At 48.0% G+C, this 18,772-nt stretch overlaps 1 protein-coding gene across 2 annotated transcripts in view; it reads left to right on the forward strand.

Annotated features, from left to right (window-relative positions):
- Nucleotides 1-18,772, forward strand: part of LOC136190237 (uncharacterized) — a 47,524-nt gene that overhangs the window by 303 nt on the left and 28,449 nt on the right. For both annotated transcript variants that reach the window (XM_065978336.1, XM_065978337.1), the window contains exon 3: nucleotides 1-18,772. This exon is cut by the window's right edge and continues 28,449 nt beyond it. In XM_065978336.1, coding sequence (XP_065834408.1) covers nucleotides 1-18,772 — 18,772 coding nt within the window.

The raw sequence follows: 18,772 nt of genomic DNA on the forward strand, positions 1-18,772 counted from the left end.
TCTATGCCGTTCCACCTGGACTCCAAAGCTGGAGTCTTGATCTCAATCAAGGGACGCTATCGCTTACGGCGTCGGGATCGTCTGGCATGGTTTTTGGCAGTCTCGATTGCTCGAAGATTACGCTTCAGAACAAGGACAACGTTTTCGACACGTTGGGTGACTACTCCGTGTCGGCGTACACTCTCTCTGGATGTGAAAATGTTCGGGGTGACGGTGCCGTGGGCGTGGTCTTTAATTTGAATCAGGACGATTTGGATGCGATAAAGTTGGACCAGCTGCTAGGCACGTCTCGAGCTAGAACCTATATCAGCATCACGGCTGGAATAGAGTTCAGAGATAGGAATTCCAACGATGAATTGACTCCTGTGCCATCTACAAATGGTCGACAAGTAGCCACCTTTGTCGATGATAGCACAGATCCTGAAATAATTAGCACCGGTTTTGTTGAATTTGACCTCGATTCGGGACAATTTACGTTGGAGTTCAACGAACCGGTGGACGTGTCTACAGTCAATTTCACGGAGAGACTCTATTTTCAGCATCATTTGACGGCCACGTTAGATGCCGAACAGTTCGCTGTCTCAGAAGCAAGAGCGCTGACTAACAACAGTCGAATCGTCACCTTTGCCTTGTCGTCTGTTGGCACGAACGAGCTGAAATTGAAGTCGAGAGTTTGCTCTTCCGTATCGAACTGTTGGCTGAGGGTTGCAAATTCGTTTGTACAGGACATGGCCGGCAACGCGATTGTGGGCCTTTCTCGTGGACTAGTTTTGCAATCGTTTGTTGCCGACTCAACGGGACCTCGATTGACAGACGCTACGCTGGACATGAACGTCGGCCAATTGACTCTCACGTTCGATGAACCAGTTGACGTGTCGTCGCTTCAACCTCAAGGAATCGCACTGCAAGCGACCGAGATCATTGGGCAGAACTATCTGCGTCTCTCGCAAGGAACGACGTCTTCTACGGACGGAACTATAGTCGTGGTGGAAATTTCAAAAGCGGATTTAAATGCGTTGCAGGAGAATTCTCTTCTAGCCACGTCGTCTGCTAACACTTTCGTTTCCATGGAATCTAGAACGATCAACGACGTTTCATTGGAAGTTAACGCCGTTCAGCCCGTTTCCAACGAATCCGCTTTACGCGTGAAAGACTTTGTTGAAGATACCGTTTCGCCGACAATTCTCGACTTCACAGTCGATCTCAACGACAATTCACTGACTCTGTCTTTTGACGAACCCGTTCGAGCTGCTTCAACGCTAAATGCAAGCAAACTCGTATTGCATTCAAATTCTGATGGCAGGGGTGCTCTGCGACTACGCGGAGGTTTGCTCCCAGATGCTAAAGATGGGGATCAGAGTATCAAAATCGCGCTGCTGAATGAAGACGTCACGGCAATCAAACTCAACTCGTCTCTCTTCACGTCCATAGCGAATAGTTTTCTGACAGCAACGGATGAGCTAGTAAAGGACATGAGTGGAGTATCCATGGACCCTCTTTTCATCGCAATTCAAGCCATAGACTATACGGCAGACACGAGTCCACCTCAGCTCAAGTCCTTTTCACTCGATCTGGACGACGGTCTCTTGACGTTGACGTTTGACGACGCCGTCTCGTCGGCGAGTCTGCAACCGCAGGCTATTCGCTTGCAGAACGCCGCGAGAAGCACCGCCGACAATCAAGTCGTTCTAAGCGGCAGCAGCGCGACGGACAGCCCAGACGGTTTTGTCATCGCCGTGAAAGTCTCGCTTGCCGATCTCAACTATATCAAGACATTCAAGAACGTCGGAAACACGCAAAGCGACACGTATCTCATCATGACAGCCGACGTTGCCGACAGTGTGACGGGAGTCGATGTGATTGCGATTACGAATGGCAACGCTTTGCAAGTCGACGGCTTCGTTGGAGACATAACGCCGCCGTCTTTGTATTCCTTCGATTTCGACGTCGATGCTGGTCTGCTGCGTTTGTCGTTCGACGAAAGCGTTGACGTTACGACGCTGAATGCGAGTCAGTTGTCACTGCAGTCGAGTCGGAGTGGGGCAGATAAATTGGCGTTGACTGGACTCGCGAAAGTCGATCCTATTGACGCGGGAGCGATTGTGACGTTGACGCTTACGGAGAGCGATCTGAACGCCGTGAAGAAGAACGACGGTTTGGCCACGTCATCTGGGAATACCTACCTGAGTTGGGGCTCCGAAACTGTGCAGGACGTCCGCAACAATTCGATCAGCATGGATGTGAACGTCTTGCAAGTGAATAACTTCGTTGAGGATACTACAAGACCGGTCTTGCGGTCGTTTGATATCGATCTCGACAGCGGTGTCGTCACGTTGTCTTTTGACGAGACAATGAGAGCGTCGTCGTTTCGGATCGATGCCGTCAATTTGACCAATCGAGACTTCTACCCACCGGAAACGTACAATCCGAGTTCTAGCCTTCCTTCGACAGTCGACAGCGAAGTTCTCGAAATCGTTTTATCGAAGCACGATTTGGACACGATCAAAGCTGTTCCAAGTCTCGCTTCAACGGCGCTGAACACTTACTTCTTGATGTCCAATCGCACAGCGACGGACATGAACGGAAACTGGCTCGATAGAACCAACGTCTTGGTATCGCAGTACATATACGACTCAACGGCACCCGAACTCGTCTCGTTCACCCTCAACATCAGCAACGAGAAACTCGTATTGACTTTTTCTGAAACGGTCAAAGCAAGCACGTTGGATACCACAGAGATAAGCTTTCAAGATACGGCAGCAGGCGGAACGAAGAACACGTTCACTCTTACGGACGGCATCGTGTCAATGAAAGACTCGACAGAGATTACAATCCAACTAACCACGGCTGATCTAAACGCCATTAAACTCAACACGGGTCTCGCCACTCTGCGATCGAATACTTATCTTGTTCTAACGGCCGATGCTGTCCGAGATATGAGATACAGAGTTGGCAACAAGGTGACGCCGATTCTGACGTCAGCCGCTCGATTAGTGGATACGTTTACGGCCGATCTCGTGCCTCCGAGACTCGTGACGTTTGATTTGAATTTGAACGATCGCAAATTGTTACTGACGTTTGACGAGACGGCGAAGAAGGCGACGCTGAGCGTTAAAGATATTACACTACAGAATTCGGCGTCTAATGCCAGCTCAAGCGTTACACTGACAGCAGCAAGCTCTTCCCAAAGCACCGACGATACTATTATCATTATAGACATTGCAGAGCCCGATTTCAACGATATAACGGCAGCGGCGACATTGGGTACGAAAACGGGAGACACGTTTCTATCGATCACCAGTGAAGCTGTGAAGGATATGAACGAGAATCCGGTCGTTGCGATTCGAACTGACGATGCGCTGCCGCTGTTGACACATGTTCCTGACGTTTCGAGACCGAGGTTTCTGAGTTTTTCACTCGATCTCGACACGGGCGTCATGACGTTGCTTTTCTCCGAGTCCGTCGACTTGGCTTCGTTTCGACCGAATCAAATCACTCTGCACAATCTCGCGTCGAATTGGACGACGTCTTATACGTTGGCGGGGGGAACGGCCAGCCAGACAGACAGCACGAACGTCGTTCTTCCTTTGTTGAAGTCCGACTTGAATCGACTCAAAGAGGATACCGGTCTGGCGACGTCTCTTGACTCGACCTACATCTCGTTTACGAGCCACGTCATCAGCGATATGAACGATAATTCCGTCGTGGCTGTTTCGTCGAATGCTGCCGTGCAAGTCCGGCAGTTTTTTCCGGATACGACTTCTCCGGCTGTTGTCGAGTTTGTGCTCGATTTGAATAGCGGAAAACTCAGCGTTCTCATGGACGAATCGATCAACGCGAGCAGTATAAAAACGGGCGAACTCGTTCTCCAAGACAAGCCGAATAATCGCCTTTGCTTTCATTCTCTTAAAGACAGTCGCGTGGAACCACGAAGCAATTTTCCGTCGTTCACAATTCTCATAAGTGACAGCGATCTGAACGAGATCAAGCGACTGAAGCTTTCTTGCTGGAATCAGCGTTTGTACTTCGCACTGACGTCGTCGTTTTTGCAAGACATGAACGAGAACGTCGTTCGGTCAGTATCGAGTTTGGACGCTCGACTTGTTGTCCTGGTGAACGATACGACTTCTCCAGAATTAGAAGAATTTTCCGTGATGGACCTGAACTTGGGACAGCTTTCTTTGTCGTTTAGTGAGACAGTTGACGCCTCTTCGTTTGATCCGACAACCGTTACGTTGCAGAATGCTGACGTGAATCCGTCCTCTACAGTTACGCTGAGCGGCGGGAAAACTGACCCTTCAGATGGAAGAAGAGATGATGGAACGACCTTGATGCTTGACTTGACACCGGACGATTTGAACACTATCAAGCTGCACGCGAATCTCTGCACCATCTACAAGAACTGCTGGATTCGTTTGAGGTTGGCTACTGTGAGGGACTCTTCTAGAAATTTCGTTAGTGCTGGTATTGCCAACGTCAGGTTGTTAATTCCTGACCGGACAAGTCCCGAACTCTTGGAATACATCGTCGACATGAATGAAGGCTTTTTGCTGCTAACTTTCGACGAAGTAGTTGACGCGGACTCGTTCGTTCCGTCCGAATTAACTTTGCTGAATGACGACGCCTCCAGCTCGCTCAATCTTACCGCCGGAAAAGCGACTCGAAGCTCTGACGGTCTCAAAATAAATTTAACTCCAACAGAAGCGGATTATAACGCCGTCAAAGCTAAAACGGACTTGTATACGTCAATCACCGATTCGTTTTTATTTTTTGGAGGATCCCTTGTTCAAGACGTTAGTGGGAATAATATTCGGCGTCTCGCAACTCGTGAGCAGGCAAAGCAGTACGTTGCGGATACGACTCGTCCTTTTGTTTCGAGCTTTGCTGTCGTCAACTTGACTGCCGGTTCTTTGTCACTTCTATTCAGCGAACCGGTAAATATATCCAGTGGGGACGTGGAAACCATTTCAATTGTCTCTCTCTTATACAATGACGAATATGCGCTCACGGGAGGTCGTCTCTCTTACGCGGACGAAACGAAGCAATTGATTGAAATCTTCTTCACTCGTTTCGACCGACGAAATATCAAGTTGAACTTGAATTTGTCCACATCGGAAGAAGACACCTACGTCACCGTGACCAATAAGACCATCAAAGACTTCGCGGAAAACTACGTGCTACCAATTACGTTGGAAGATCCACTCCGACTTCGCAGCGGAGGATATATTCCGGATACGTCGCCACCTGCTTTGGAGCGTTTTTCTCTCGACATGAACAAGGGTAGCCTCGAGTTGACATTCAATGACGTCGTGGACATTGCTTCGGCCGATCCGGCACAAATTACTCTACACGGCGACGGAAACGTTTCGTATTCTCTCGTTAATAGCAGCGTTCTCGGTGGCTCGCCCATAGCCGTCGAAGAATCGGGTTCGGCGTCTGGATCCGGTCTGTCGCCCCAGCCGACGACGTCGCCTATTTCGGATGACGACGGATACGTTGTGACTGTTCTGTTAGGGAGCGACGACTTGAATGCGATAAAACTTTTAACCGATTTAGCTACGAGCAGAGCGACTACGTATTTGAGTCATACGAAAGATTTGGTCAAGGACATAGGAAGGCTACCGGTTGTGTCAGGATTTCGCCTATTAGCCGACGTCTTTGTGCAAGATGTAACTTCGCCGGAATTGCTTCTGTTCGACTTGGACTTAGACAGTGGCCTCGTCAAGATGAAGTTTGATGAACCCGTGAATCCTTTTCATCTGAGGGGCGATAGAATTTCTATCTGGAATAAAGCAAATGGCAGCTCAAGTCACGCTTTCATCGGCGGCTCACCTGCGCCGAATTCTACTGCCGCTTTGGAGATAACACTTGTAATGAAGTTCGACGATGTGAACGCTTTGAAGTCCGATCTCGATCTAGCAACTGGGAAAAATAGCACGTATTTGAGTCTCTCTCGCGGCGTCGTTCGAGATATGAATGGAAATCTGGCATCAGAAGTGCCTCCCTTGTTTGCTCTTCAAGTGTCTAATTTCACAGAAGACACGAGCAGACCTAGACTCGTCGCTTTTGAACTGGATTTGAATACAAATTTCATCAAGCTTTCTTTCTCAGAGGCGGTCGATCTCGATACTTTTGACGTGCTGAAATTGACGCTTCAAAACGAAAGAGCGTTCTCATTCGACACTGTTACCTACGCTCTGACTGGAGCGAGAAAGACGCAGTCTCTGAAAACGAACTCGATCGTGCAAATTTTTCTCAACAGTCTCGACGCACAAGAACTGAAACGCGAAGACTTTCCTATTGCCAAATCGCGAGCAGATAGTTTCCTAACATTCGGCAGCGATCTTGTTCGAGATTTTCGCCAGTATCAAGTCGTTCCTGTGAACGAGAGTGACGCCGTACAGGCTTCCGTATTTCAAGAGGATTTGACTTGCACCGGAATTCAGGCAGCTTCTTACGTCGTGGATCGGACGTCTCCACGACTGCAAAAATTCGACGTCGACATGACAAATGGCACACTGACGCTCTACTTCTCCGAGACAGTCGACGTATCGACGTTTCGTTTTGACGGTCTCACCCTCGTTGATACGGACGGCTTACCGGATTTTCAGCACTCTATTCGTCAAAACGGATCGATTTTGACGACAATCGATGGCCCAATTCTAACCGTCGCTCTTCACAAGGACGATCTAAATGCCATTAAAAGAGACGAAGATTTATTTGACAAAAGCAGCACGTCGCATCTCGTACTAGAAGCGGCGACAATTCAGGACATGTCGGACAATCTTCTCTTTCCGGTAGGCGCGATTGACGCCATCAAGGTGAGCGTCTATAAAACGGACGTCGTCAGTCCGGAGCTGAGCGGATTCAGCATCGATCTTAGCAACAATAATCTCACCTTGACATTTGACGAACCCGTGGACATTGACTCGTTTGAACCGAGGGCAATTACTCTCCAGAACGCGCCGATAGCGAGTCGAAACTACACTCTGACGGGAGCTATTAGTCAGACAATCAGCGCGGATGGATTGAGCGTCGAAATCAAATTACTCGTAGTCGACGCCAATAGCTTGAAATCTTTTTCCGATTTCGCGACTTCTCCTGAAAATACGTGGATTACGATGACGTCTGACTTGGTTACGGACGTTAGCAGGGGTAAAAATAGGGCCAGTGCTAGACTTTCCGGTGATCGAGCTCTCAACGCTTCGGCGTTTAGCCCCGACAGAGTGATGCCTACAGTTCTTCAGTTCAGCCTATTGGACATGGACGCGGGAAAAATGAGACTCCTATTCGACGAGCCCGTGAATAAGAGCAGTCTCAAATTCGAACTTTTGACTTTGCAGTCGACTTCATCCGGAGGAACGAAGGTGACACTGAACGGCGGGCTCGCGGCTTACGTCGACAGCGACGTGAAAACAGAACTTGAAATCAGCATCACCAAAGAAGATCTGAAGACTTTGAAGCTGGACTCAAGTATAGCGACGAGAACAGCGAATTCCTTTGTCGCTGTTGCCAGCGGCGCTGTCTTGGATATGAATGGTAATATGGTGCGCGTCGTTCGAGCTCTCTCCCCTGTTCAGTACGTTGCTGACACGACCGGGCCGCTGGCGACCTTCTTTCACTTGGACATGGACGAAGGCACGTTGGAACTGACCTTCGACGACGTCGTGCGTCGATCGACGTTGCAGCCTGATAAAATCAGTTTGGAAAGTTCGCCGGACAAATCGAGCGCCGAATTCGCTTATCAGCTGACGAGAGGAGGAAGCGCGTCGCCGGACGGCTACACGATTTTGATCCAGCTCAGCAAGGCGGACGTGGACGAAATAAAACACGATCCGCAACTGGCGACGAGCTCCCTCAACACGTTTATCAGTTTAACTGCTGAAGTGATTGAAGACGTTGCCGGAAACAACGCCGTGCCCATCGTCAGAGACAGTGCACTTTACGGAAATTTTACCCCCGATGAAACGCCGCCGTTTTTGAGCGGCTTTAGTCTTGACATGGACGCAGAAGGGCACCTCGTACTCTCGTTTTCCGAGACGGTCGATAGATCAACAATCAATTTGACAGCAATTACTTTGTATAGCGAGAAGGGCGGCGTCTTTTCCTTGACGGGCGGATCTTTTATTAGGGCAACAGTCAGTCACGATTTATCAGTGGACGTAACGCTAACGCCTAGTGACATGAATTCCCTGAAGGCGAATCCAGGCTTGGCAACTTTTGCTGGTGACACGCAACTGCTGATTACCAGCGCTCTTGTGAAGGATATGGCAGGCAATGATATTGTCTTTATTAACAGTTCGAGCCCGTTGGACGTCTCTGTCTTCACTCCAGACAGAACCCAACCAGTGCTATTGTCCTACGATCTTGACTTGGATAGCGGCAAAGTTCGTCTCACTTTCGACGAAGTCGTCAACAGTTCGTCGCTTAATCCGACGGGAATTTCATTTCAGGATCTTCAAGGCTTCACGGCGAACGTCTACACGTTGACCGACGGCACTCAGTCGACGGAGGACGCGACAGAAATCGAGCTACTTCTCACAATCGACGACCTGAATGGAATCAAGCGAGCCGTCGGCCTAGCGGCATCCGAGGAGACGACGTATATGACTATGACGGAAATTACAGTTCGCGATATGATGTCCAATTTTGCTTCGAATCCGGTCAGCGAGGTTACGGTCACCGAAGCGATTCACGTCACGAATTATACGTACGACACGACGAATCCTCGACTGACGGGATTCAGTTTGAACATGAGCACGGCTGAAGTTGCGTTCACCTTCGACGAAACGGTGAACGTATCGTCGCTTGATATCAAACAGATCTTGTTCCAATCGAGTACGAGTCTGAATTCGAGTCTTGCGTGGAGACGATTGACGACGGGGGGTCTCTTTGGAAGTTCGACGAGCAGTTTCGATGGAACCGTCATTGTCGTTAATATTGGAAGCGACGATCTGAATGAGATCAAGAGAATATTGGATCTCTGCACGAGGCAAAACAACACGTACGTGTCGTTTACGCACTTGCTCATTCGAGACATGGCCGGAAACAGTGTAACCTTTGTGAACTATTCGAGAGCGCTCAGAGCTGATGTTTTCTATCCGGACAGAGTTCGACCTCAATTGGTTTACTACGATTTGGATATGTCTGCGAAGATTTTGACGTTTTTGTTTACGGAAACGATGAGAGTTTCGAGCTTGGACGTGACTCAGTTGCGAATTCAGTATTCGAACGTGACTGGTGCTGGGGCTTCTAGACAATTGACGAATGTCAGCGAGGCTATTTCTGAAGACGGAACAGTCGTTAGAATTGCCATTGGACCAGAAGATTTTAACGAAATAACGCGGCAGAGAGACTTGGCTACCGAAGTAGCCAATACGTTTTTGCTAATGACGAAGAATGCTATTGACGATATGAATGAAAACAAGGTGATTGAACTGGAAGATGGAATCAATGCTCTCAAGGTGCGAAGATATCGACGGGACGTCATTCCACCGAATTTGGCGTATTTTGATTTGGACATCGATCGTCGGCTTCTCACCATCGTTTTTGACGAAACCGTCGATGTTTCCCTCTTGACGATATCTGAGATTAGTCTCCATGCGACGAAAAACGAGACCAGCGGAAAGTACAGCTATACGTTGACAAGCTCGAGCACGTCTGCGAGCTCAGACGGCACGATTGTCGAAGTGCTGATCAGCGAAGGAAATATGAACGCCATCAAGAGGATTCCTCAGTTGGCGAGGCAGGCAAACGACACGCACATTTCCATGACAACGTTTGTCGTTTCTGATATTGCTGGTAATCTATTGGTGCCAGTTACCGTCGAAGAAGCTGCTCGCGTTGCATCGTTTACTCCGGACGCCACCGGTCCGTATCTGCGAACTTTTGACTTTGACGTCGATAGCGGGATTTTGACTCTGACCTTTGACGAGACTGTGAATGTTTCCACGCTTATTCCAAGTCGACTGACCGTGCACACGGACAACGCCGGCGGAGCTGAAGTGAATGTCACAGACGGACGAGTCCTGACTAACAATTCGCACGTCGTTTTGCTGGAGTTGCCGCAATCTGACTTGGACAGCATCAAACTTTTGACCAATTTGGCCGTTTCTTTGCACAGCACCAATTTGACAATCAGAGCGAATTCTATATGGGACACTGCACTCCGGCCGAATCCAGGATTCTGGGCGAACCTTCGGGCCGCTGCTTTCATTCCGGACGGAACGCCGCCAGAAGTCATAGAATTTCGTGTCGATGTCAATCACGGAACACTGACCTTGCTTTTTAACGAAGCCGTCGACGCCGACACCTTCAACGCTACAGGAATATCAGTACAGAACGCAATGACTTCCAGCGTCAGGGTAGACTTGACCGGAGGCAACACTCCAAGTTCTGACGGCGTTGACATTATCGTCAATTTGACGCAGCGAGATCTGAACGAGATTAAGAGAATCGAGAGTCTTCTTGTCAACGAATCCACGTCCTATCTAGTTCTTTTGCCAAAGACGATCAAAGACATGAACGGCAATCCGGTCGTCGCCGTTCCCAATGGAAAGGCTTTGAAAGCGAGCTCCTTTATCAACGACACGACTCGACCGTCTCTGCGACAGTTTGATTTGGACATGAATCGAGGAAGTATGACGATGAGATTTTCCGAAACGATGGATATTTCTACTGTCGATTTTACCGGTTTTACGATGCAGCGTACTTGGAATTCGACGATTAGGCACACCCTGACTGGTGGCGTTGTTCTGAGCCAAACGGATTCGACGTCTGTTGCAATTGAGTTCACTCTGGACGATTTGAATTCTATCAAGGCTTTGCAAGTGGGAGATTCTCCTTTCACGGCTTGGCTTACTGTAGAGGCCAACGGAATTCGCGATATGAACGGTAGATTCGTTTTGGAAAGGAAAAATGGATACAGTGCTCTGCGTGCAACGGCCTACGAGAAAGACGTCACCAATCCTGTTCTGCAGTATTTCAATTTGTCTATAAATTCCGGAGAACTCGTAATGCACTTTTCTGAGACGGTAAATGGAAGATCGTTTGACGCTCTCGGAGTGTGGCTGCAGGGTACGAACAGAACCAACGCTGTAGACGAAATTCATCAACTCAAAAGTCTCGATGATCGCACTGGAACGAATGCCTTGTACTCCCCAGATGTCGTCGTGTCGATTGGCCTTTTAGATCTAAATGAAATCAAGCGACTGACTGCTCTCGCTACGGGCACCGAAAACACGTTTTTGTCTTTGTTCGAGAACGCTATAGCTGATATGCAAGGGAACCAAGTTATTCGGATTCCGTACACGAGTGCTCTTCAGGTTTTGAATTTTGTTTCCGATACTAGCCGACCGGAATTGGAGCGCTTTGATCTGGATATCGATGAGGGATTGCTTCGACTTCACTTCTCGGAGACGGTTGATTCCTTTACGCTCGACATGAAGCAAATACGGCTGCAAAATTCTCGAATTGAATTTCCTAGCAATTCGTCGGCTTATCAATTTACTGGCGGGCTCATTACCTTCTCTGAGTATCCAAGCGCTTCTTTGGAAATCAATATCACCGAGCCGGATCTAAACGAAATAAAGCGATTGCACGAACTTGGAACGAGCGACTCGACCTCGTGGCTTTCACTCGCGTCGGCGGCTATTGAGGACATGAACAGAAACGACGTAATTGAAATCTCAAATTTTGACGCTCTCCCTGTATCAGAATTCACGCCGGACACGACAGAACCAATTCTCCTACATTTTGACGTTGATCTCAGTTTGGAGCTGCTGACACTTTATTTTTCCGAAACGGTGAACGCTAGCTCGCTCGACATAAGGCAGATAACTTTGCAGGACAACGCTACGAAGAACGTGGACTTTACGCTAACTCGAGCGACGACGCTATCGGAAGATAGCACGGTCATACGAGTTCGTTTCTCCAAGGAAGATCTGCATTACGTAAAGCAATTTGAAGGTCTCTTTGTCTCGCATCGCACGTCGTATCTAGTGGCAACGAAAACTGCTATTGCTGATATGAACAGTAATCTGCTTGTAGCCATCGACGATGGGCAGGCTCAACAGGTTAGGAATTACGTGAGCGACACCGTAAGGCCAAGGCTGCTCGCCTTCGAACTGGACATGGATTCTGCCACGCTCACGTTGACGTTTGATGAGACGATTAACGTAACGTCGCTGAATATTTCTGAGCTACTGATTCGACCGTATCAGTCAGCTGACGATTCGGTGAGTCATAGGCTGCAGCCAGGACTTGGAAGAGAATTCAGCGTTTCTGTGTCAGAAAATTGGCCGGTGATCGATGTCAATTTAGGAGATAAGGATATGAATGATATCAAGAGGCTAACTCATTTGGCCACTTCTGAGGCAAACACCTATCTCACCTTGACAGAACGAGCAGTGGTGGACATGATGGGAAACAGAGTTTGGGCGATTAATACATCAGCGGCTTTGCTAACGACGAACTTTACCGAAGACACAACCGAGCCAACTCTGATTCGATTTGATATGGACGTGGATGCTGGGGAGTTCACTCTCCTGTTTTCGGAGACGGTGAATGTCAGTTCATTTTCTGTACGCGGAGTTACTATCCAGAACCGTGTGAACGCCTCCGCGGAATTCGTGAGGTTGACTGAGGGAGACGTTTTGACTCGAACAGATGAGCTGGTAATTCGAACGGAGTTTAGCTTCAGCGACTTGAATGCTATAAAGAAACTAAGAGACTTGGCAACCGATCGTAACAACACGTTTGTGTCCATTCTGTACGGAGCGGTGAAAGATATGAATGGCAATAAATTGACGTCAGTCACATCTGACATGGCAGAGAGAGTCTCGTCGTTTACTGACGACACTACACCGCCTGAATTAGAGTCTTATGCTATTGATATGGATTCTGGACAGCTGCTTTTGACTTTCTCTGAAATTGTAGAGGCCGATTCGTTCAACTCGTCGGCATTGACTTTGCAAGGCGATAGGAATTTGGGTAACGAAACGGAGTGGATAACGCTTTTAGGAGGCTCCCACTTCTACGAGGATTCTATTCTCATTGTTCTCAACTTTTCAATCGGCGATCTCAATGCAATTAAAAAATTTCGAAATTTGTCAACAGACGAAAATCGAAATGACACGTTCTTGAGCGCGACCACGTACTCCGTGCGAGACATGCGAGACAACGAATTAGTGGCAATATTGCCGACAAACGCCCAAAGGGTTGCGACGTTCACTCCAGACACAACTGCTCCATTTTTGGAAAGATTCAATTTGGACTTGGATGCTGGTTTACTTAATCTCACTTTCTCAGAAACAGTCGATTCTTTAACTTTCAGGCCAAGTGGAATTACGCTACAACACCGAGCAAACCGATCCGAAGAGTCAATCTATTATACAGGACCATTAGAAAGAGGACCCTTCGTAACCCTCGACGGTACCCAGCTGAGTTACCCTCTAGTCGCTAGCGATCTCAATAGAATCAAGCAGCTACCCGAACTAGCGGTTTCACAGAATTCCACTTTTATTGCGCTTACAAATTTGACCGTCAGAGACATGAATTCGAATTTCGTCGTCGACGTGCCGGCAACTGATGGAATAAAAGTGACGTCGCTTGTGCCGGACACGACGAGTCCCGAATTGGTTTCGTTCGACCTCGACATGGATTCTGGCTTGATTAACATGTCGTTTTCAGAGACGGTGAACGTCAGTACGATTGACGCTACGGCGATTTCTCTGCAAAACAACGGGTCTTCGCTGGCGAACGTTTTCTATACAATTACGCTGGGCAGTGCATCGACGGGCAGTTTTCTAACCGGATCAACGAGCGTTGAACTCTACATCAGTCGAGCGGATTTGAATGAATTGAAAAGGCAAACAGGGCTCGCAACAAGCCAGAACAACTCGTACATTACTTTGACTCCCGCAGCAATTCGAGATATGAACGGAAATCGAGTAGCGGCGGTGGAAAGAAATGCATCAGTGCGCGTCTCTCTTTTTATTCCGGACACAACGTCGCCCGCGTTGGAATCGTTCGACGTCGATTTGACCGAAGAGACGCTCACTCTTCACTTCGACGAAACGGTGAATTCGTCGTCGTTCGATTTGGAGCAGTTTGTTTTTCAAGATGCCGTTAATCGTACCTATTATCGATGGCTGACGGGAGGATCAATACTATCTGAAGACAATTCTACCATTGTCGTGCAACTTGACGTGGATGATTTGCATTATATCAAAAGTCTTCCTGATCTGTTGACCACTACGAATAGCACCTATCTGGCTTTTACTTCTGATGCTCTTCTCGATATGAACAAAAACAGAGTTGCTGAGATTTTAACAACGGCACCCAAGAGAGTAGGCGTCTTTAGAGAAGATGAACGTCGGCCGGATTTTGTTGGCTTTGACTTGGACATGAACACTGCTAGGCTGACTTTGACTTTTGCTGAAACCGTGAACGTTTCTTCTCTGGACGTTGGGGAAATTGTAATTCAGTCTGCCCAGCTGTCGCCCGTAGAGTGGAGGCGACTACAAAGTGGAAATACGGAATTTGACAGCGAATCCACCAGCCCAGATTGGCCAATCATTGTCGTCAACATAGGGCATGACGACATAAACAGTCTAAAAAAGCAAACTTCTCTTGCCACGTCTAACGAGACGACCTTCATAGCTCTAACGCGACTCTCTATACAGGACATGAATGGCAACGTTCTCAATCCCGTTCTTACTACGAATGCGATATCGGTCACTTCCTTCACTCCTGACACAACCGAGCCGGAATTGAAAGAATTCAACATCAGCCTAGATGCAGGCGAAATAGTTTTAACATTTTCAGAAACAGTCAACATCTCGTCGTTAAATTTGACACTGATATCATTGCAGAACGACGCTTCTAACGCTACTTCAACAGTTTCTTTGACAGGCGGAGATGTTATCACCGAAGAAGATGGTCTCATGGCGTTGTTTCGGTTTTCTGAAGCGGATTTGAATTTGCTTAAATTCTATCGAAATCTTGCTACAGATTCTAACAACACGTTTATCTCAGTTGCTTATGGGACTGTCCTAGATATGAATGGAAACAAACTGACAGCAATTGGCATCGATAATGCAATACCTGTTCGTGGATTTGAAGAAGATGAGACTAGACCAACGCTGCAGTCATTTGACCTGGATCTAAACACAGGGCAACTTCTCCTAACGTTTTCTGAAACCGTAGAAGCTTCGAGTCTTCTTTTAACGGAGCTCATATTGCAAGACAATCGCTCCAGCAGTGTGTCGTACAGACTCACAGGAGGCTCGAGTTCTCAGACGGATTCTACCGTTCTGAAAATCTATTTCAGTTTCGAAGATTTAAATGAAATTAAACGATTACGTGGACTAGGAAGCTCGGCGAACAACAGCTGGTTGTCATTCGATTACCGAACCGTAGAAGACATGAATAACAACAGCGTCGTGCCTTTGCTCGACGGCGAAGCGAAACGAGTGAGAAACTTTCACGAAGATCTTATCCGACCTGAGCTGATTAGCTTTGATTTGGACATGAACCAGGGAATTGTCACGCTGAATTTTTCTGAAACGGTCGATTCGACGAGGACTCTTCAGGTGACCGAGTTAACGCTGCAAAGTGACGCAAATAAGAACGATTCCATCGAATATCACACTCTCAAAGAGCTTTTTCTTATCACCGTGGACGATGCGAGAGTAGTGCAAATATCCCTTCAGCCGATTGATCTGAATAGAATTAAGCAACTGAGATATCTCGCAACAAGGAATACGAACACCTTTTTGGCAGCAACGAATCTGACTGTGCGTGATATGAATGGAAATTGGCTGATCGAAGAACCTGCTTTTAATGCCCTGCCCGTCTCTGATTACATCCGAGATTTTACTGCTCCAGTCCTCGTTGAATTTTCTATCGATATGAATGCCGGTCTTCTGAATTTGACCTTTGACGAAACAGTGAATACGACATCGTTGGATGTGTCACAAATTACGATTCAAAACGCGGAAAATTTCACGAAAGCTGATCAGTGGCACATGCTATCTCCTGGCTTATCTCCGAAAGGAACTTACACGGCAAGTCCCGACGGAACTCTTGTTGTTGTCTGGCTGGGCTCCGACGACCTCGACGAACTTAAACGTTTGGACAAACTTGCCACGACCACTTCAACGGTTTATCTGACGATGACCGATAAAACAATTAGAGACATGAACCGAAACAGAAACGCCCCAATCGAACGAAATTTTGGCGAGACGGTCGACGACTTTATCGAGGATAAAACACCGCCACGTTTAACAGGATTTGATGTCGATCTCTCTGAGGAATTGCTGACTCTCTACTTCTCGGAAACGGTAAGGGCTGGAACGCTCGATTTGACGCAGATAACGTTTCAAAACGGACGACCTGGAGATGAAGAAAGACAGATGTCTGGTGGAATTTTACAATCTAACGACAGCACAGTCCTAATCATTCAAATGGCCGATAAAGACTTGAATTACCTGAAAGAATTTCCACGTCTTTGGACGAGCAATGAAAATACGTTCTTACGGCTGACACATACGACCGTTAGAGACATGAACGGCAACTTTATTGCTTCAGTTAATGCGACCGAGGCCTTGAATGTGACCGTCTTTGTCGAAGACTTGGTTCGGCCCGAGTTTCGCGAATTTGACTTGGACATGAACAGCGCTCTGCTCGCTCTGCGTTTTAGCGAAACTGTCAACGTCTCGTCGCTCGATGTGCGACATATTACGCTGCAGTCGTTCGCGTCAGCTAACGGCTCTGTCCAACAACACAGCCTCACGCTTGGACGTCCTCCTGCGGGAAGTTTTAGCGCTACGCCGGATTCTACAGCTGTATTTGTTCACTTGGGAGAAACGGATATGAACAAAGTCAAGTTTTTCACGGAACTGTGCAGAGAACGCGACGACTGTTTTCTCTCTTTGACTAACTATACCGTGAAGGATATGAACGATAACTGGATCGTGCCGATTGGGCCAGGAAATGCGAGTCAAGTGACGGTTTACGAGCCCGACGTTACGGGACCGGTTCTGCGAAACTTCACTTTGAATCTCACCAGTGAAATCCTCACGTTGACGTTTGATGAAACTGTCGACTTCTCGTCGTACGTTCCGAGTTCTTTTACAATCCAAAGTCGCTCTCTTGGCAATGGAACGACGTACTCGTTAAAAGCCGGCGAACCTTTGGGCGAAAATTCGCACGTGATGGAAATACAACTAAGCCTGCGAGATTTGAACGAAATTAAACTTCTGACGGATCTTGCGACTGAAATCGACAATACCTATTTGACAATAGACGTCGGAGGCGTTCGAGACCTCAGCGAAAATCCGCGACCGGCTGCGAAAATAACGCTAGGAGCCCAAAGATTTTTTTACGATCAAACGAATCCCGTTCTCCTGGCATTCACAGTCGACATGAACAACATGGTTACCGGCTCTCTAACGTTGATATTTAGTGAAGTAGTTGACGCTTCTTCGTTCGCCGCCAGTGGCATCACCCTGAGAAATTCCACTACTGGAGGAACGTCTTATTCTCTAGTCGACAGCGTAACCTACAGCGCGAATGGTGACGTCATTGTCGTTACGCTTTCTGTCGAAGATTCAAACGAAATCAAGCGCCTCGACACTCTCCTCGTTAGTGCCGAATCCTCTTACATTTCTATCCGGCCCTCTTTGATAAACGACATGAATGGAAACCCTGCCGACGAAGTTGAAGGCATGAAGACACTCAGATTTGCAAACGATACCATACGACCCCAAGTAGATCAATTTGACCTCGACATGGACACAGGCCACTTGACCCTGCATTTCAACGAAACAATCGACATATCGACTATTGATTTCCGATGTATAATCCTCCAGGCGATGTTCAACCGCACGACGCTGGCGTCGCCGTTTCACGTTCTCACCGACGGCACATTGACGAGAACTTACTTGGCGGCGATGATGAGTGGGAGCGGAAGTGGCAGCGGCAGCGGCAGCGAACTTCGGATTGATTACGGCGTGCCCGCGGATCGCGATAGCGTCTACGTCGTCGTCAATTTCACGCATCAGGATTTCAATGAGATTAAGAGGAAACAGATAGGGACGTCGAGAATGACCGCCTGGCTTTCTATAATGTCGTGTGCTCTGAAAGATATGACGGGTCGACTTGTCGTGCCGTTGGAAAACGGAATCAGCGCCAAGCAAGTGAATCAGTACACGCCGGACACTACTGGTCCTCGACTGCAGGAATTCGATTTGGATATGAACGCGGGTTTGTTGACGCTACGCTTTTCGGAGACGGTGAATCCGAATGGGGAGAAGCTTCAAGTGCGTTCTATCGCTCTGCAAGCAAGAAGAGACGGGGGAGAGGCGCACACGCTGGGCCTCGATGCGGAGACTGGAACGTCTGATGGTTTTGGCACTGAGGTTAAAATACGAATTGCTCCGCTCGATTTAAATGAAATCAAACGGCTTTCCTCCCTCGCCGTTTCAAAAGCAACCGTCCACGTCTGGCTGACTAGCAAAGCCATCGTCGATATGAAAGACAATCCGGTTGTTTCAATTAGCAGTAGTAACGCTCTGCCAGTCAGTCTCTTTACGGATGATACGACTTCTCCAGAACTTCGGGCGTTTGATTTGGATTTGGACGGCGGACTGCTGACATTCGAATTTAGCGAAACGGTCGATGCGAGCTCGCTGAACGTAACCGATGTCGTGTTTCACTCCAGTCAAGTGGCGACGAACGTCACTAGCAGATATCGTTTGACAGACGGTCG

This window comes from Oscarella lobularis, chromosome 8 (assembly GCF_947507565.1).
Source record: "Oscarella lobularis chromosome 8, ooOscLobu1.1, whole genome shotgun sequence".
Classification (NCBI taxonomy): Eukaryota; Metazoa; Porifera; class Homoscleromorpha; order Homosclerophorida; family Oscarellidae; genus Oscarella; species Oscarella lobularis.